Source organism: Ranitomeya variabilis, chromosome 8 (assembly GCF_051348905.1).
Source record: "Ranitomeya variabilis isolate aRanVar5 chromosome 8, aRanVar5.hap1, whole genome shotgun sequence".
Taxonomy (NCBI): Eukaryota; Metazoa; Chordata; class Amphibia; order Anura; family Dendrobatidae; genus Ranitomeya; species Ranitomeya variabilis.
The window spans coordinates 7,647,902-7,668,056 of record NC_135239.1 but is presented as its reverse complement, the minus strand read 5'-3'; the positions used below and the strand labels follow the sequence as shown (position 1 = coordinate 7,668,056).

Below are 20,155 nucleotides of genomic sequence, written 5' to 3'. Positions count from 1 at the left end.
GGTGGAGCTGCGCTCTGATTCACACCTGGCTGTAATGACGGAGCTGCGCTCTGATTCACACCTGGCTGTAATGGCGGAGCTGCGCTATGGTTCACACCTGGCTGTAATGGGGGAGCTGCGCTCTGATTCACACCTGGCTGTAATGGCGGAGCTGCACTCTGATTCTCACCTGGCTGCAATGGCGGAGCTGCGCTCTGATTCACACCTGGCTGTAATGGCGGAGCTGCGCTCTGATTCACACCTGGCTGTAATGGCGGAGCTGCGCTCTGATTCACACCTGGCTGTAATGGGGGAGCTGCGCTCTGATTCACACCTGGCTGTAATGGCGGAGCTGCGCTCTGATTCTCACCTGGCTGCAATGGCGGAGCTGCGCTCTGATTCACACCTGGCTGTAATGGCGGAGCTGCGCTCTGATTCACACCTGGCTGTAATGGCGGAGCTGCGCTCTGATTCACACCTGGCTGTAATGGGGGAGCTGCGCTCTGATTCACACCTGGCTGTAATGGGGGAGCTGCGCTCTGATTCACACCTGGCTGTAGTGACGGAGCTGCGCTCTGATTCACACCTGGCTGTAATGGCGGAGCTGCGCTATGGTTCACACCTGGCTGTAATGGGGGAGCTGCGCTCTGATTCACACCTGGCTGTAATGGCGGAGCTGCTTTCTGATTCTCACCTGGCTGCAATGGCGGAGCTGCGCTCTGATTCACACCTGGCTGTAATGGCGGAGCTGCGCTCTGATTCACACCTGGCTGTAATGGCGGAGCTGCGCTCTGATTCACACCTGCCTGTAATGGTGGAGCTGCGCTCTGATTCACACCTGGCTGTAATGGGGGAGCTGCGCTCTGATTCACACCTGGCTGTAATGGTGGAGCTGCGCTCTGATTCACACCTGGCTGTAATGGCGGAGCTGCGCTCTGATTCACACCTGGCTGTAATGGCGGAGCTGCGCTCTGATTCAGACCTGGCTGTAATGGCGGAGCTGCGCTCTGATTCACACCTGGCTGTAATGGTGGAGCTGCGCTCTGATTCACACCTGGCTGTAATGACGGAGCTGCGCTCTGATTCACACCTGGCTGTAATGGCGGAGCTGCGCTCTGATTCACACCTGGCTGTAATGACGGAGCTGCGCTGTAATTCACACCTGGCTGTAATGGCGGAGCTGCTTTCTGATTCTCACCTGGCTGCAATGGCGGAGCTGCGCTCTGATTCACACCTGGCTGTAATGGCGGAGCTGCGCTCTGATTCACACCTGCCTGTAATGGTGGAGCTGCGCTCTGATTCACACCTGGCTGTAATGGTGGAGCTGCGCTCTGATTCACACCTGGCTGTAATGACGGAGCTGCGCTCTGATTCACACCTGGCTGTAATGGCGGAGCTGCGCTCTGATTCACACCTGGCTGTAATGGCGGAGCTGCGCTCTGATTCAAACCTGGCTGTAATGGTGGAGCTGCGCTCTGATTCACACCTGGCTGTAATGGCGGAGCTGCGCTCTGATTCACACCTGGCTGTAATGGCGGAGCTGCGCTCTGATTCAAACCTGGCTGTAATGGTGGAGCTGCGCTCTGATTCAAACCTGGCTGTAATGGTGGAGCTGCGCTCTGATTCACACCTGGCTGTAATGACGGAGCTGCGCTCTGATTCACACCTGGCTGTAATGGCGGAGCTGCGCTCTGATTCAAACCTGGCTGTAATGGTGGAGCTGCGCTCTGATTCACACCTGGCTGTAATGGCGGAGCTGCGCTCTGATTCACACCTGGCTGTAATGGCGGAGCTGCGCTCTGATTCAAACCTGGCTGTAATGGTGGAGCTGCGCTCTGATTCAAACCTGGCTGTAATGGTGGAGCTGCGCTCTGATTCACACCTGGCTGTAATGGCGGAGCTGCGCTCTGATTTACACCTGGCTGTAATGGCGGAGCTGCACTCTGATTCACACCTGGCTGTAATGGTGGAGCTGCGCTCTGATTTACACCTGGCTGTAATGGCGGAGCTGCGCTCTGATTCACACCTGGCTGTAATGGTGGAGCTGCGCTCTGATTTACACCTGGCTGTAATGGCGGAGCTGCACTCTGATTCACACCTGGCTGTAATGGTGGAGCTGCGCTCTGATTTACACCTGGCTGTAATGGCGGAGCTGCGCTCTGATTCACACCTGGCTGTAATGGTGGAGCTGCGCTCTGATTTACACCTGGCTGTAATGGTGGAGCTGTGCTCTGATTCAAGGTGCTCGTGGTTCGGGCATCGTGAATCCAGTGACAGGTTCCCTTTGAAGGAGTTTTCCCACAGGATGGATCCTGTGCAGGTTTTCTGCTGTGGAATATCTGCTGCGTCTTTCTCTGCCAGCAAAGTGGATGAGATTTTAAGAGATGTCATTCATAAGCTGTAAAAAAAACTCCACAGCAAAAATTCAGCCGTGGTGCAGATCTGAGCTGCAGTGCCTGAAATTTTCAGCAAATTGTGCAGGTTTTTTTAAACTTTATATTAGTCAGTAAGAACAGGTCCCAAAGGGTTTTTCTGGGACTTTAATATTTCCGTTTTTTCTTAGGATTGTCAGGGTTGCCGCACTGATCACACAGGTCGTAGCGGGCAGTGGATGTCCTTGGTGTCACCGCTCGTTGCGGCTCAGTCCTAACCTGCTGACGGGACAGCAACGTAACTCCAGGGATGTACACTGCAAAACGTATGGTGTCTTATACACCATGAAGAGGACGGTCATCGAGACACCGCGACCGTCCCACAACTAATGGATGACTGTGCCGGGAGTCAGACCCCACTGATGTTCAGGGCCCGTGTGCAGCTCCGTGTGTTCATCTGTGTCGCAGGCGGTGCAGGAGCTACTGTCCACTGCATGCACCATCCTGTGATGTCTGTGAGCGCACACGGACCGGCCACGGACCAAACACACCCAACTGAACGAGCCTTAATGTTTGGGAAAAGTTTGAGAATGTTTCTGTAATCGAGTCTCCCACAGGATAAAGATCAGTTCCCCATCATACAGGACACGCTGCGTCTCCTGCCTGTATGTCCCGTGTTCCCTGCGTCTCCTGCCTGTGTGTCCCGTGTTCCCTGCGTCTCCTGCCTGTGTGTCCTGTGTTCCCTGCGTCTCCTGCCTGTATGTCCCGTGTTCTCTACGTCTCCTGCCTGTGTGTCCCGTGTTCTCTCCGTCTCCTGCCTGTGTGTCCCGTGTTCTCTACGTCTCCTGCCTGTGTGTCCAGTGTTCTCTGCGTCTCCTGCCTGTGTGTCCCGTGTTCTCTACGTCTCCTGCCTGTGTGTCCAGTGTTCTCTGCGTCTCCTGCCTGTGTGTCCCGTGTTCTCTGCGTCTCCTGCCTGTATGTCCCGTGTTCCCTGCGTCTCCTGCCTGTGTGTCCCGTGTTCTCTGCGTCTCCTGCCTGTGTGTCCCGTGTTCTCTGCGTCTCCTGCCTGTGTGTCCCGTGTTCTCTGCGTCTCCTGCCTGTGTGTCCCGTGTTCTCTGCGTCTCCTGCCTGTGTGTCCCGTGTTCTCTGCGTCTCCTGCCTGTATGTCCCGTGTTCCCTGCGTCTCCTGCCTGTGTGTCCCGTGTTCTCTGCGTCTCCTGCCTGTGTGTCCCGTGTTCTCTGCGTCTCCTGCCTGTGTGTCCCGTGTTCTCTGCGTCTCCTGCCTGTGTGTCCCGTGTTCTCTGCGTCTCCTGCCTGTGTGTCCTGTGTTCTCTGCGTCTCCTGCCTGTATGTCCCGTGTTCCCTGCGTCTCCTGCCTGTGTGTCCTGTGTTCCCTGCGTCTCCTGCCTGTATGTCCCGTGTTCTCTACGTCTCCTGCCTGTGTGTCCCGTGTTCTCTCCGTCTCCTGCCTGTGTGTCCCGTGTTCTCTACGTCTCCTGCCTGTGTGTCCAGTGTTCTCTGCATCTCCTGCCTGTGTGTCCCGTGTTCTCTGCATCTCCTGCCTGTATGTCCCGTGTTCCCTGCGTCTCCTGCCTGTGTGTCCCGTGTTCTCTGCGTCTCCTGCCTGTGTGTCCCGTGTTCTCTGCGTCTCCTGCCTGTGTGTTCCGTGTTCTCTGCGTCTCCTGCCTGTGTGTCCCGTGTTCTCTGCGTCTCCTGCCTGTGTGTCCCGTGTTCTCTGCGTCTCCTGCCTGTGTGTCCCGTGTTCTCTGCGTCTCCTGCCTGTGTGTCCCGTGTTCTCTGCGTCTCCTGCCTGTGTGTCCCGTGTTCTCTGCGTCTCCTGCCTGTGTGTCCCGAGTTCTCTGCGTCTCCTGCCTGTGTGTCCCGAGTTCTCTGCGTCTACTGCCTGTGTGTCCCGTTTTCTCTGCGTCTACTGCCTGTGTGTCCCATGTTCTCTGCGTCTCCAGCCTGTGTGTCCCCTGTTCTCTGCGTCTCCTGCCTGTGTGTCCCGTGTTCTCTGCGTCTCTTGCCTGTGTGTCCCGAGTTCTCTGCGTCTCCTGCCTGTGTCCCATGTTCTCTGCGTCTCCTGCCTGTGTGTCCCGAGTTCTCTGCGTCTCCTGCCTGTGTGTCCCGTGTTCCCTGCGTCTCCTGCCTGTGTGTCCCGTGTTCCCTGCGTCTCCTGCCTGTGTGTCCCGTGTTCCCTGCGTCTCCTGCCTGTGTGTCCCGTGTTCCCTGCGTCTCCTGCCTGTGTGTCCCGTGTTCTCTGCGTCTCCTGCCTGTGTGTCCCGAGTTCTCTGCGTCTCCTGCCTGTGTGTCCCGTGTTCTCTGCATCTCCTGCCTGTGTGTCCCGAGTTCTCTGCGTCTCCTGCCTGTGTGTCCCGAGTTCTCTGCGTCTCCTGCCTGTGTGTCCCGTGTTCTCTGCATCTCCTGCCTATGTGTCCCGTGTTCTCTGCATCTCCTGCCTGTGTGTCCCGTGTTCTCTGCGTCTTCTGCCTGTGTGTCCCGTGTTCTCTGCGTCTCCTGCCTGTGTGTCCCGTGTTCCCTGCGTCTCCTGCCTGTGTGTCCCGTGTTCTCTGCGTCTCCTGCCTGTGTGTCCCGTGTTCTCTGCGTCTCCTGCCTGTGTGTCCCGTGTTCTCTGCGTCTCCTGCCTGTGTGTCCCGTGTTCCCTGCGTGTCCTACATGTGTGTCCCGTGTTCCCTGCGTCTCCTGCCTGTGTGTCCCGTGTTCCCTGCGTCTCCTGCCTGTGTGTCCCGTGTTCCCTGCGTCTCCTGCCTGTGTGTCCCGTGTTCTCTGCGTCTCCTGCCTGTGTATCCCGTGTTCTCTGCGTCTCCTGCCTGTGTGTCCCGTGTTCCCTGCGTCTCCTGTCTGTGTGTCCCGTATTCCCTGCGTCTCTTGTCTGTGTGTCCCGTATTCCCTGCGTCTCCTGCCTGTGTGTCCCGTGTTCTCTGCGTCTCCTGCCTGTGTGTCCCGTGTTCCCTGCGTCTCCTGCCTGTGTGTCCCGTGTTCCCTGCGTCTCCTGCCTGTGTGTCCCGAGTTCCCTGCGTCTCCTGCCTGTGTGTCCCGTGTTCCCTGCGTCTCCTGCCTGTGTGTCCCGTGTTCCCTGCGTCTCCTGCCTGTGTGTTCCGTGTTCCCTGCGTCTCCTGCCTGAGTGTCCCGTGTTCTCTGCGTCTCCTGCCTTTGTCCCGTGTTCTCTGCGTCTCCTGCGTGAGTGTCCCGTGTTCCCTGCGTCTCCTGCCTGTGTGTCCCGTGTTCCCTGCGTCTCCTGCCTGTGTGTTCCGTGTTCCCTGCGTCTCCTGCCTGAGTGTCCCGTGTTCTCTGCGTCTCCTGCCTTTGTCCCGTGTTCTCTGCGTCTCCTGCGTGAGTGTCCCGTGTTCCCTGCGTCTCCTGCCTGTATGTCCCGTGTTCTCTACGTCTCCTGCCTGTGTGTCCCGTGTTCTCTCCGTCTCCTGCCTGTGTGTCCCGTGTTCTCTGCGTCTCCTGCCTGTGTGTCCCGTGTTCTCTGCGTCTCCTGCCTGTGTGTCCCGTGTTCCCTGCGTCTCCTGCCTGTGTATCCCGTGTTCTCTGCGTCTCCTGCCTGTGTGTCTTGTGTTCTCTGCGTCTCCTGCCTGTGTGTCCCGTGTTCTCTGCGTCTCCTGCCTGTGTGTCCCGTGTTCTCTGCGTCTCCCACCTCTGATCTATGTTTTGCAGTTTGGCGATACTTCTTCTAGACATCGATCAGACTGCGCTCACTACCGACCTCCTCCGTCTCCACCTCTTCTACCAGATTTCCCAACTGTTCATTCTCCGGCACCGCGGATTCCTTCACACGGTAAGTGCTGATGATGGAGATGACCGAGATGAAAGCGCGTAGCGGCACAGATACTCGTAGTCAGGGATTATGCCCCACAAGTGATCAATATCCACTGTCACCCTGGGGCAGCTATATGCGCCCACTACCCTCCCCATAGATCGAAGGTTTAGGTGCCCTTGGGGGTCTAAGACATAAATGTTCTAAAAAAAATAGTTTTTACAAATGCTAAAAATGAAGAAAACAGAAGTGTGAATCGCCCCCATACTCCTCAATTTCCATATGTAAGTTAAATCTATAAAAATATCAAAGCAATAATGTCGTACAGTAAACAGTACTAAAATCCTTATGCCATGTGTTGGTCACCAAACTCCCAAAAATGCAATAAAAAGTGATCAAAACATTAGATCTCCTCTAAAATGATATCAATAAGAATCTCAGCTCAACAAGGACCTCGGCTCAGTAAGGACCTCGGCTCAGTAAGGACCTCGGCTCAGTAAGGACCTCAGCTCAGTAAGGACCTCGGCTCAGTAAGGACCTCGGCTCAGTAAGGACCTCGGCTCAATAAGAACCTCGGCTCAATGAGAATCTCAGCTCAATAAGGACCTCTGCTCAATAAGAATCTCAGCTCAACAAGGACCTCGGCTCAGTAAGGACCTCGGCTCAGTAAGGACCTCGGCTCAATAAGAATCTCAGCTCAATAAGGACCTCTGCTCAATAAGGACCTCTGCTCAATAAGGACCTCGGCTCAGTAAGGACCTCGGCTCAGTAAGGACCTCGGCTCAGTAAGGACCTCGGCTCAATAAGAATCTCAGCTCAATAAGGACCTCTGCTCAATAAGGACCTCTGCTCAATAAGGACCTCGGCTCAGTAAGGACCTCGGCTCAGTAAGGACCTCGGCTCAGTAAGGACCTCGGCTCAATAAGAATCTCAGCTCAATAAGGACCTCTGCTCAAGTAAGGACCTCTGCTCAATAAGGACCTCGGCTCATCACACAAATGTCACAAAAATTGCAGGTCCCAGAAAATGGCAACACAAAAAGAACAATTGTACTTATTTTACAAAGATTTGTTTTGTTTTTTTTCCACTAAAATAATAAAATTATTTATCCACATTTGGTATCGCCGTAATCGTCCTGTCCCGGATAATCCTGTTACCAACTTATTTTACCAAGCAATGATGAACACTGTAAACCCCAAACCCTATAAACCATGCTGGCTAAAGTGTGTTTTGTTGTTTTTTTTTCTGTTTTATCTCATTAGGATTCTTTTTCCATGTTCCTGTACATTGCTTACTAATATGAGGGCCGTCTTCAAAACTACAACTTGTCCTGCAAAAAAATGCCCTTATGGCTGCGGCTCTTGGAAAAAGAGGAGGAAAAAATTAAAACGCAGAAATGAAAAGTGGCCTGGAAGGGTTAATGGCCCGGACCAGGCGGAGGACACGTAGACCCGCGGTTACTAGTGATGAGCGAGCCGGCTCGCCACTACTCGGTGCTCGCCCATCACTAGCAGCTGCCACTACGATAATACCCCAAACTGAGCTGCAGTGTCGGTGCGCAGGATGAACGCACAATGTGAACGGCCACAGTCTGCAGATTATCCAGGGAGCACAGGCTGCAGTAATTCTGCATTTACCCGACATTTCACCGCACTCCGTGATCCCTAGAAATAACAGGCCGATGCCACACTTATCTCTGCCGGATGCCAATACATCAGACGTTTCTTCTGTTTTATTTTTAGGTGAAACAATTCTGGAACGATTAACTATTGTAAAAGAGGAACGGATCCAGCTGGAGAAATCCCGAGAGGAGATAATAAAACGGATGAAATATCTGCTGGAACAGCACAAACTCAGACGCCAGCAAGGTACTGATCCATGAGTGGTGGGGAGGTACTGATCTGTATGTGATAGTGATCAGGTGCAGGAAGGTACTGATCTGTATGTGATAGTGATCAGGTGCCAGGAAGGTATCGATCTGTATGTGATAGTGATCAGATGCCAGGCAGGTACCGATCTGTATGTGATAGTGATCAGGTGCCAGAAAGGTATCGATCTGTACGTGATAGTGATCAGGTGCCAGGAAGGTATCGATCTGTATGTGATACTGATCAGGTGCCAGGAAGGTTCCGATCTGTGATAGTGATCAGGTGCCAGGAAGGTATCGATCTGTATGTGATAGTGATCAGGTGCCAGGAAGGTTCCGATCTGTGATAGTGATCAGGTGCCAGGAAGGTACCGATCTGTATGTGATAGTCATCAGGTGCCAGGAAGGTTCTGATCGTAATGTGATAGTGATCAGGTGCAGGAAGGTTCCGATCTGTGATAGTGATCAGGTGCAGGAAGGTATCGATCTGTATGTGATAGTGATCAGGTGCCAGGAAGGTTCCGATCTGTGATAGTGATCAGGTGCCAGGAAGGTATTGATCTGTATGCGATAGTGATCAGGTGCAGGAAGGTATCGATCTGTATGTCATAGTGATCAGGTGCAGGAAGGTATCGATCTGTATGTGATAGTGATCAGGTGTAGGAAGGTATCGATCTGTATGTGATAGTGATCAGGTGCCAGGAAGGTATTGATCTGTATGTGATAGTGATCAGGTGCCAGGAAGGTATCGATCTGTATGTGATAGTGATCAGGTGCCAGGAAGGTTCCGATCTGTGATAGTGATCAGGTGCCAGGAAGGTATCGATCTGTATGTGATAGTGATCAGGTGCCAGGAAGGTTCCGATCTGTATGTGATAGTGATCAGGTGCCAGGAAGGTTCCGATCTGTGATAGTGATCAGGTGCCAGGAAGGTATTGATCTGTATGTGATAGTGATCAGGTGCCAGGAAGGTATCGATCTGTATGTGATAGTGATCAGGTGCCAGGAAGGTTCCGATCTGTGATAGTGATCAGGTGCCAGGAAGGTATCGATCTGTATGTGATAGTGATCAGGTGCCAGGAAGGTTCCGATCTGTGATAATGATCAGGTGCCAGGAAGGTTCCGATCTGTGATAATGATCAGGTGCCAGGAAGGAACCGATCTGTATGTGATAGTGATCAGGTGCAGGAAGGTTCCGATCTGTGATAGTGATCAGGTGCCAGGAAGGTATCGATCTGTATGTGATAGTGATCAGGTGCCAGGAAGATTCCGATCTGTGATAGTGATCAGGTGCCAGGAAGGTTCTGATCGTAATGTGATAGTGATCAGGTGCAGGAAGGTTCCGATCTGTGATAGTGATCAGGTGCCAGGAAGGTATCGATCTGTATGTGATAGTGATCAGGTGCAGGAAGGTATCGATCTGTATGTGATAGTGATCAGGTGCCAGGAAGGTGCCGATCTGTATGTGATAGTGATCAGGTGCAGGAAGGTTCCGATCTGTGATAGTGATCAGGTGCCAGGAAGGTATCGATCTGTATGTGATAGTGATCAGGTGCCAGGAAGGTTCCGATCTGTGATAGTGATCAGGTGCCAGGAAGGTATCGATCTGTATGCGATAGTGATCAGGTGCAGGAAGGTATCGATCTGTATGTCATAGTGATCAGGTGCAGGAAGGTATCGATCTGTATGTGATAGTGATCAGGTGTAGGAAGGTATCGATCTGTATGTGATAGTGATCAGGTGCCAGGAAGGTATTGATCTGTATGTGATAGTGATCAGGTGCCAGGAAGGTATCGATCTGTATGTGATAGTGATCAGGTGCCAGGAAGGTTCCGATCTGTGATAGTGATCAGGTGCCAGGAAGGTATCGATCTGTATGTGATAGTGATCAGGTGCCAGGAAGGTTCCGATCTGTGATAATGATCAGGTGCCAGGCAGGAACCGATCTGTATGTGATAGTGATCAGGTGCAGGAAGGTTCCGATCTGTGATAGTGATCAGGTGCCAGGAAGGTATCGATCTGTATGTGATAGTGATCAGGTGCCAGGAAGATTCCGATCTGTGATAGTGATCAGGTGCCAGGAAGGTTCTGATCGTAATGTGATAGTGATCAGGTGCAGGAAGGTTCCGATCTGTGATAGTGATCAGGTGCCAGGAAGGTATCGATCTGTATGTGATAGTGATCAGGTGCCAGGAAGGTATCGATCTGTATGCGATAGTGATCAGGTGCAGGAAGGTATCGATCTGTATGTCATAGTGATCAGGTGCAGGAAGGTATCGATCTGTATGTGATAGTGATCAGGTGCCAGGAAGGTGCCGATCTGTATGTGATAGTGATCAGGTGCAGGAAGGTTCCGATCTGTGATAGTGATCAGGTGCCAGGAAGGTATCGATCTGTATGTGATAGTGATCAGGTGCCAGGAAGGTTCCGATCTGTGATAGTGATCAGGTGCCAGGAAGGTATCGATCTGTATGCGATAGTGATCAGGTGCAGGAAGGTATCGATCTGTATGTCATAGTGATCAGGTGCAGGAAGGTATCGATCTGTATGTGATAGTGATCAGGTGTAGGAAGGTATCGATCTGTATGTGATAGTGATCAGGTGCCAGGAAGGTATTGATCTGTATGTGATAGTGATCAGGTGCCAGGAAGGTATCGATCTGTATGTGATAGTGATCAGGTGCCAGGAAGGTACCGATGTGTATGTGATAGTGATCAGGTGCAGGAAGGTTCCGATCTGTGATAGTGATCAGGTGCCAGGAAGGTATCGATCGGTATGTCATAGTGATCAGGTGCCAGGATGGTTCCGATCTGTGATAATGATCAGGTGCCAGGAAGGAACCGATCTGTATGTGATAGTGATCAGGTGCAGGAAGGTTCCGATCTGTGATAGTGATCAGGTGCCAGGAAGGTATCGATCTGTATGTGATAGTGATCAGGTGCCAGGAAGGTTCCGATCTGTGATAGTGATCAGGTGCCAGGAAGGTACCGATCTGTATGTAATTGTCATCAGGTGCCAGGAAGGTTCTGATCGTAATGTGATAGTGATCAGGTGCAGGAAGGTTCCGATCTGTGATAGTGATCAGGTGCCAGGAAGGTATCGATCTGTATGTGATAGTGATCAGGTGCCAGGAAGGTATCGATCTGTATGCGATAGTGATCAGGTGCAGGAAGGTATCGATCTGTATGTCATAGTGATCAGGTGCAGGAAGGTATCGATCTGTATGTGATAGTGATCAGGTGTAGGAAGGTATCGATCTGTATGTGATAGTGATCAGGTGCCAGGAAGGTACCGATCTGTGTTGTGAACTCTGTTTCCGGGCTCCCTCCTGTGGTCGTGAGTGGTACTGTGTGAGTTCTCTCTTTGGGCTCCCCCTGGTGGCTCTTTTTGTTATTTTGCAGGTTCTGGCTGGGATCAGCTGTCTTGTCATCTGCTAGTTAGGTTTCCTATTTAATCCAGCTGGTCCTTCATTCCTTGCCTGTTGTCGTTGTATTCAGTGCTATTCTGATTGCTCCTGTCTACATCCGTTATCAGTCTCTCCAAGAGAAGCTAAGTTTTGTTTGCTTATTTTTGCTCATCTGTGTTCAAGATGTTTCCTAGTATATGATGGGTTTTGTCCAGCTTGCTAATATGTGATTTCCCAGCTTGCTGTTGCTCTGGGGTGCTGAGTTGCTCCCCCACATCGTTAGTTGGTGTGGGGGTTCTCGCATTCTCTGCGTGGATATTTTTGCATAGGGTTTTTTACTGACCGCACAGATCCCTTGCTATTTTCTGCTATCTAGCATTAGCGGGCCTCATTTGCTTAACCTGTTTCATCTCTGCGTTTGTCTTTTCCTCTTAACTCACCGTTATTATTTGTGGGGGGGCTTCTATATCTCTGGGGTTATTTCTCTGAGGCAAGTGAGGTCTTTACTTTCTCTTCAGGGGTTGTCAGTTTCTCAGGCCGTGAAGAGACGTCTAGGATTTCAGGAAACGTTCCACGGCTGCCTATAGTGTTGCAGTTAGGATCAGGTTTGCGGTCAGTCCAGTTACCACATCCCCAGAGCTCGTCCTATTTTCTTCTACTTAGCTGGTTAGATTTGTGATCCTCAGCCACTAGGATCATAACAGTACAACAGGCCATTTCCCCAGATTTGCGACGGGTGTTACAGGAATTTCAGGCGGATAGACCTGACCGTTGTCCATCAGAGAGACTGTTTGTCCCAGATAGATGGACCAGCAGAGTTATTTCCGAGGTCCATTCTTCAGTGTTGGCGGGTCATCCTGGGATTTTTGGTACCAGAGATTTGGTGGCTAGATCCTTCTGGTGGCCTTCCTTGTCGCGGGATGTGCGTTCCTTTGTGCAGTCCTGTGGGATTTGTGCTCAGGCTAAGCCTTGCTGTTCTCGTGCCAGTGGTTTGCTTTTGCCTTTGCCGGTTCCTAAGAGGCCTTGGACGCATATTTCCATGGATTTTATTTCGGATCTTCCGGTCTCTCAGAGAATGTCTGTCATCTGGGTGGTTTGTGATCGTTTTTCTAAGATGGTCCATTTGGTGCCCTTGCCTAAGTTGCCTTCTTCCTCCGATTTGGTTCCGTTATTTTTTCAGAATGTGGTTCGTCTGCACGGCATCCCTGAAATCATTGTGTCTGACAGAGGATCCCAGTTTGTGTCCAGATTTTGGCGGACTTTTTGTGCTAAGATGGGCATTGATTTGTCTTTTTCGTCGGCCTTCCATCCTCAGACTAATGGCCAAACCGAGCGAACTAACCAGACCTTGGAAACTTATTTGAGATGTTTTGTTTCTGCTGACCAGGATGATTGGGTGACTTTTTTGCCATTGGCCGAGTTTGCCCTTAATAATCGGGCTAGTTCGGCTACTTTGGTTTCGCCTTTTTTTTGTAATTCTGGTTTTCATCCTCGTTTTTCCTCGGGTCAGGTTGAGTCTTCTGACTGTCCTGGGGTGGATTCTGTGGTGGATAGGTTGCAGCAGATTTGGAGCCATATGGTGGACAATTTGACGTTGTCACAGGAGAAGGCTCAGCGCTTTGCTAACCGTCGTCGCTGTGTGGGTCCCCGACTTCGTGTGGGGGATTTGGTGTGGTTGTCTTCTCGTTATGTTCCTATGAAGGTTTCTTCTCCTAAGTTTAAACCTCGTTTTATCGGTCCTTATAACATTTTGGAAATCCTCAACCCTGTGTCATTTCGTTTGGCCCTCCCGGCATCGTTTACCATCCATAATGTGTTCCATAGGTCTTTGTTGCGGAGGTATGTGGTGCCTGTGGTTCCTTCTGTTGAGCCTCCTGCTCCGGTGCTGGTTGAGGGAGAATTGGAATACGTGGTGGAGAAGATCTTGGATTCTCGTATTTCAAGACGGAGGCTTCAGTATTTGGTTAAGTGGAAGGGCTATGGTCAGGAGGATAATTCCTGGGTTGTCGCCTCTGATGTTCATGCGGCCGATTTGGTTCGTGCCTTCCATGTGGCTCACCCTGATCGCCCTGGGGGTTCTGGTGAGGGTTCAGTGACCCCTCCTCAAGGGGGGGTACTGTTGTGAACTCTGTTTCCGGGCTCCCTCCTGTGGTCGTGAGTGGTACTGTGTGAGTTCTCTCTTTGGGCTCCCCCTGGTGGCTCTTTTTGTTATTTTGCAGGTTTCTGGCTGGGATCAGCTGTCTTATCATCTGCTAGTTAGGTTTCCTATTTAATCCAGCTGGTCCTTCATTCCTTGCCTGTTGTCGTTGTATTCAGTGCTATTCTGATTGCTCCTGTCTACATCCGTTATCAGTCTCTCCAAGAGAAGCTAAGTTTTGTTTGCTTATTTTTGCTCATCTGTGTTCAATATGTTTCCTAGTATATGATGAGTTTTGTCCAGCTTGCTAATATGTGATTTCCCAGCTTGCTGGTGCTCTGGGGTGCTGAGTTGCTCCCCCCACATCGTTAGTTGGTGTGGGGGTTCTCGCATTCTCTGCGTGGATATTTTTGCATAGGGTTTTTTACTGACCGCACAGATCCCTTGCTATTTTCTGCTATCTAGCGTTAGCGGGCCTCATTTGCTTAACCTGTTTCATCTCTGCGTTTGTCTTTTCCTCTTAACTCACCGTTATTATTTGTGGGGGGCTTCTATATCTCTGGGGTTATTTCTCTGAGGCAAGTGAGGTCTTTACTTTCTCTTTAAGGGTAGTCAGTTTCTCAGGCCGTGAAGAGACGTCTAGGATTTCAGGAAACGTTCCACGGCTGCCTATAGTGTTGCGGTTAGGATCAGGTTTGCGGTCAGTCCAGTTACCACATCCCCAGAGCTCGTCCTATTTTCTTCTACTTAGCTGGTTAGATTTGTGATCCTCAGCCACTAGGATCATAACAGATCTGTATGTGATAGTGATCAGGTGCAGGAAGGTTCCGATCTGTGATAGTGATCAGGTGCCAGGAAGGTATCGATCTGTATGTGATAGTGATCAGGTGCAGGAATGTATCGATCTGTATGTGATAGTGATCAGGTGCAGGAAGGTATCGATCTGTATGTGATAGTGATCAGGTGCCAGGAAGGTACCGATCTGTATGTGATAGTGATCAGGTGCAGGAAGGTTCCGATCTGTGATAGTGATCAGGTGCCAAGAAGGTATCGATCTGTATGTGATAGTGATCAGGTGCCAGGAAGGTTCCGATCTGTGATAATGATCAGGTGCCAGGAAGGAACCGATCTGTATGTGATAGTGATCAGGTGCAGGAAGGTTCCGATCTGTGATAGTGATCAGGTGCCAGGAAGGTACCGATCTGTATGTGATAGTCATCAGGTGCCAGGAACGTTCTGATCGTAATGTGATAGTGATCAGGTGCAGGAAGGTTCCGATCTGTGATAGTGATCAGGTGTAGGAAGGTATCGATCTGTATGTGATAGTGATCAGGTGCCAGGAAGGTATCGATCTGTATGCGATAGTGATCAGGTGCAGGAAGGTATCGATCTGTATGTCATAGTGATCAGGTGCAGGAAGGTATCGATCTGTATGTGATAGTGATCAGGTGTAGGAAGGTATCGATCTGTATGTGATAGTGATCAGGTGCAGGAAGGTATCGATCTGTATGCGATAGTGATCAGGTGCCAGGAAAGTATTGATCTGTATGTGATAGTGATCAGGTGCCAGGAAGGTTCCGATCTGTGATAGTGATCAGGTGCCAGGAAGGTACCGATCTGTATGTGATAGTGATCAGGTGCAGGAAGGTTCCGATCTGTGATAGTGGTCAGGTGCCAGGAAGGTATCGATCTGTATGTGATAGTGATCAGGTGCCAGGAAGGTTCCGATCTGTGATAGTGATCAGGTGCCAGGAAGGTATCGATCTGTATGTGATAGTGATCAGGTGCCAGGAAGGTTCCGATCTGTGATAGTGATCAGGTGCCAGGAAGGTATCGATCTGTATGTAATAGTGATCAGGTGCAGGAAGGTTCCGATCTGTGATAGTGATCAGGTGCCAGGAAGGTATCGATCTGTATGCGATAGTGATCAGGTGCAGGAAGGTATCGATCTGTATGTGATAGTGATCAGGTGCCAGGAAGGTATCGATCTGTATGCGATAGTGATCAGGTGCAGGAAGGTATCGATCTGTATGTCATAGTGATCAGGTGCAGGAAGGTATCGATCTGTATGTGATAGTGATCAGGTGTAGGAAGGTATCGATCTGTATGTGATAGTGATCAGGTGCCAGGAAGGTATTGATCTTTATGTGATAGTGATCAGGTGCAGGAAGGTTCCGATTTGTGATACTTATCAGGTGCCAGGAAGGTGCCGATCTGTATGTGATAGTGATCAGGTGCCAGGAAGGTTCCGATCTGTGATAGTGATCAGGTGCCAGGAAGGTACCGATCTGTATGTGATAGTGATCAGGTGCAGGAAGGTTCCGATTTGTGATACTTATCAGGTGCCAGGAAGGTGCCGATCTGTATGTGATAGTGATCAGGTGCCAGGAAGGTTCCGATCTGTGATAGTGATCAGGTGCCAGGAAGGTACCGATCTGTATGTGATAGTGATCAGGTGCAGGAAGGTTCCGATCTGTGATAGTGATCAGGTGCCAGGAAGGTATCGATCTGTATGTGATAGTGATCAGGTGCAGGAAGGTATCGATCTGTATGTGATAGTGATCAGGTGCCAGGAAGGTACCGATCTGTATGTGATAGTGATCAGCTGCCAGAAAGGTACCGATCTGTATGTGATAGTGATCAGGTGCAGGAACGTTCCGATTTGTGAGAGCGATCAGGTGCAGGAAGGTATCGATCTGTATGTGATAGTGATCAGATGCCGATCTGTATGTGATAGTGATCAGGTGCAGGAAGGTATCGATCTGTATGTGATAATGATCAGGTGCTGATCTGTATGTGATAGTGATCAAGTGCAGGAAGGTATCGATCTGTATGTGATAGTGATCAGGTGCAGGAAGGTATCGATCTGTATGTGATAGTGATCAGGTGCCAGGAAGGTATAGATCTGCATGTGATAGTGATCAGGTGCAGGAAGGTATCGATCTGTATGCGATAGTGATCAGGTGCCAGGAAAGTATCGATCTGTATGTGATACTGATTAGGTGCCAGGAAGGTATAGATCTGCATGTGATAGTGATCAGGTGCAGGAAGGTATCGATCTGTATGCGATAGTGATCAGGTGCCAGGAAAGTATCGATCTGTATGTGATAGTGATCAGGTACAGGAAGGTATTGATCTGTATGTGATAGTGATCAGGTGCAGGAAGGTATCGATCTGTATGTGATAGTGATCAGGTGCCGGGAAGGTATCAATCTGTATGTGATAGTGATCAGGTGCAGGAAGGTTTCGATCTGTATGCGATAGTGATCAGGTGCAGGAAGGTACCGATCTGTATGCGATAGTGATCAGGTGCAGGAAGGTTCCGATCTGTGATAATGATCAGGTGCAGGAAGGTACCGATCTGTGATAGTGATCAGGTGCAGGAAGGTATCGATCTGTATGTGATAGTGATCAGGTGCAGGAAGGTATCAATCTGTATGTGATAGTGATCAGGTGCAGGAAGGTACCGATCTGTGATAGTGATCAGGTGCAGGAAGGTATCGATCGGTATGTGATAGTGATCAGGTGCAGGAAGGTATCGATCTGTATGTGATAGTGATCAGGTACAGGAAGGTATCGATCTGTATTTGATAGTGATCAGGTGCCGATCTGTATGTGATAGTAATCAGGTGCAGGAAGGTATCGATCTGTATGCGATAGTGATCAGGTGCAGGAAGGTACCGATCTGTATTTGATAGTGATCAGGTGCAGGAAGGTTCCGATCTGTGATAATGATCAGGTGCAGGAAGGTACCGATCTGTGATAGTGATCAGGTGCCGGAAGGTATCCATCTGTATGTGATAGTGATCAGGTGCAGGAAGGTATCGATCGGTATGTGATAGTGATCAGGTGCCGATCGGTATGTGATAGTGATCAAGTGCAGGATGGTATCGATCTGTATGTGATAGTGATCAGGTGCAGGAAGGTATCGATCTGTATGTGATAGTGATCAGGTACAGGAAGGTATCGATCTGTATGTGATAGTGATCAGGTGCCGATCTGTATGTGATAGTGATCAGGTTCCAGGAAGGTATCGATCTGTATGCCATAGTCGGAGTCATCAGTCGCTGCGGTGTCCCCTATCTTCTGCACCAGTTGTAATATTGTTTCAGCAAATTATAAGTCAGTCATACAATGTTCCTTGGTTGTTACTGAACAGCAGCCAGCAGAGGGGTCAGTATTGGTTTTGCTTTTCTTGTAGCCAGAGATTCCTGGAAAAAGAAGTATTTTGAAACAAAGAAAGAGACGGCGACATTAGAGGAGAGACTGAACAAGCTGATAAAGGAAACCAACGCACACTACCAGAGGCTCCTGAGCCAGCTGGCAGCGCGAGACAGTAAAAAACGTGCAAAGCACCCGACACTCGCTGCCAACCCAAAGGTATATATAGGGATCAGGACAACATTAATGTACCCCAGTATATAGGGGGCAACAGAAAAACCACCCCCTGCTGGCCAGTGAGGGGAAATCCTAATATAGGATCACTCAATCAATGCTCCTTCTGTATACAGGGAGCTCCCCCTAGTGGTGACTGCAGACAGGATCTTATCATGTATCTCTGTATACAGGGAGCTCCCCCTAGTGGTGACTGCAGACAGGATCTTATCCTGTATCTCTGTATACTGGGAGCTCCCCCTAGTGGTGACTGCAGACAGGATCTTATCATGTACAGTATCTCTGTATACAGGGAGCTCCCCCTAGTGGTGGCTGCAGACAGGATCTTATCATGTATCTCTGTATACAGGGAGCTCCCCCTAGTGGTGGCAGCAGACAGGATCTTATCATGTATCTCTGTATACAGGGAGCTCCCCCTAGTGGTGGCTGCAGACAGGATCTTATCATGTATCTCTGTATACAGGGAGCTCCCCCTAGTGGTGGCTGCAGACAGGATCTTATCATGTATCTCTGTATACAGGGAGCTCCCCCTAGTGGTGACTGCAGACAGGATCTTATCATGTATATCTGTATACAGGGAGCTCCCCCTAGTGGTGGCTGCAGACAGGATCTTATCATGTATCTCTGTATACAGGGAGCTCCCCCTAGTGGAGGCTGCATGTAGCCATTGTCCATATCTATGTCTGCCGAGGGGTTGGAGAGGTAACTGCTATCACAATACAGTGGCAGGTAAAAGTTTGTGCACCCCTGGTCAAAATTACTGTTATTGTGAACAGTTAAGCAAGTTGAAGATAAAATGATCTCTAAAAGGGCTAAAGTTACAGATCACACATTTCCTTTCTATTTTAGCCAATAAAAAAATATAGAGAGAGAATTTTCTCATCTTTTTACATGTTAAAAATTACAAAAAGGAAAATGGTCTGGTGTAAAAGTTTGTGCACCCTGCATGGTTAGTACATAGTAGCGCCCCCTTTTGCAAGTATCACAGCTTTGAAGCCGGACAACAGTCTTTCAGCTCTTGTTTGAGGGATTTTCATCCATTGTTCCTGTTCTGTGAGATTCCTGGGGCGTCTCGCTTCCTCTGCTATTTTGAGGTCTCACCACAGATTTTCAGTGATGTTCAGATCAGGGGACTGTGAGGGCCATTGTAAGGAAAGAGCAACTTGAAAACGCTTTTCTCGCTTCTTACAGCCTCCTCCTGCTTTGTGGCCTCCACCATTTTCTTACAGCCTCCTCCTGCTTTGTGGCCTCCACCATTTTCTTACAGCCTCCTCCTGCTTTGTGGCCTCCACCATTTTCTTACAGCCTCCTCCTGCTTTGTGGCCTCCACCATTTTCCCAAGTGCTCGGCCGCTGCTTAGAAGAACCCATGGCTGCTGGTTTTTGGCACAAGGTTAGAGGAGGCTGGGTTTTTATAAAGTTGGGTAATTTGCATCATCTGGCCTTTCCTAACAATGATGGTGTACAAGCCTAACCCTATCAGGCTATTTAAGGGCCGAAACCTTGGCCAAAGTTGTCTGAGCACACTAATCTCAAAGGGTGGCCAAACTTTTGCATCGGCAAATTTTCCTTTTTTGTAATTTTTAAAATGAAAAAGACAATTTTTTTTGCTTGTCAAAAATACAAAGGAAATGTGTCATCTGTAACTTTAGGCCTTTTAGATCATTTCACCTTCAACTTACTGATCTGTTCACAATCACAGCAAGTTTGGCCAGGGGTGCCCAGACTTTTACATGCCATTGTATATAAGCACATTAATCCACAAACTATATTGGACATACATTGTATCACAATAGATTGCAGACACTATTAGGCTCCGCTCACAGTGACGTAGATTCTCTTATGTGAGAGAATCGGGCCGATTAGATTATTGACACTCGACTCAATCTGTCACCTTAGAGTGATCTGAATTTTTTGCATGAGAGAATCGTAGCATTGGTGTTCAGAAGATGGAGATCTTCATTTCTCAGTCTTCTCCATTCTCCGCGGTTGTCGCACTGCACTCCGATGTCATCCAAGTGCAGCCTGATGTTCTGCACGCACCTATAGACCTGTATGGCTGTGCATGATTTCAATTCCAGTGCCACTTGCAGCATTCGGAGATTGTTTATTCACGCCGATTCACTATGTGAAAACAATGGCAGATCTGCGCGGCCCCACCGTATACCACGGGGCCGAGTGTGATCTGATAAGACATCACATAGCGCGCGGCCGTG

At 49.9% G+C, this 20,155-nt stretch overlaps 1 protein-coding gene across 6 annotated transcripts in view; it reads left to right on the top strand.

The window, feature by feature from the left end:
• The window catches only part of SPATA1 (spermatogenesis associated 1), a 51,599-nt gene that overhangs the window by 27,796 nt on the left and 3,648 nt on the right, over nucleotides 1–20,155 (top strand). For all 6 annotated transcript variants that reach the window (XM_077276122.1, XM_077276125.1, XM_077276127.1 and 3 more), the window contains 3 exons: nucleotides 6,036–6,156; nucleotides 7,878–8,003; nucleotides 17,747–17,925. In XM_077276122.1, the coding sequence (XP_077132237.1) occupies nucleotides 6,036–6,156; nucleotides 7,878–8,003; nucleotides 17,747–17,925 (426 nt within the window). The remainder of the gene's footprint in view (nucleotides 1–6,035; nucleotides 6,157–7,877; nucleotides 8,004–17,746; nucleotides 17,926–20,155) is intronic.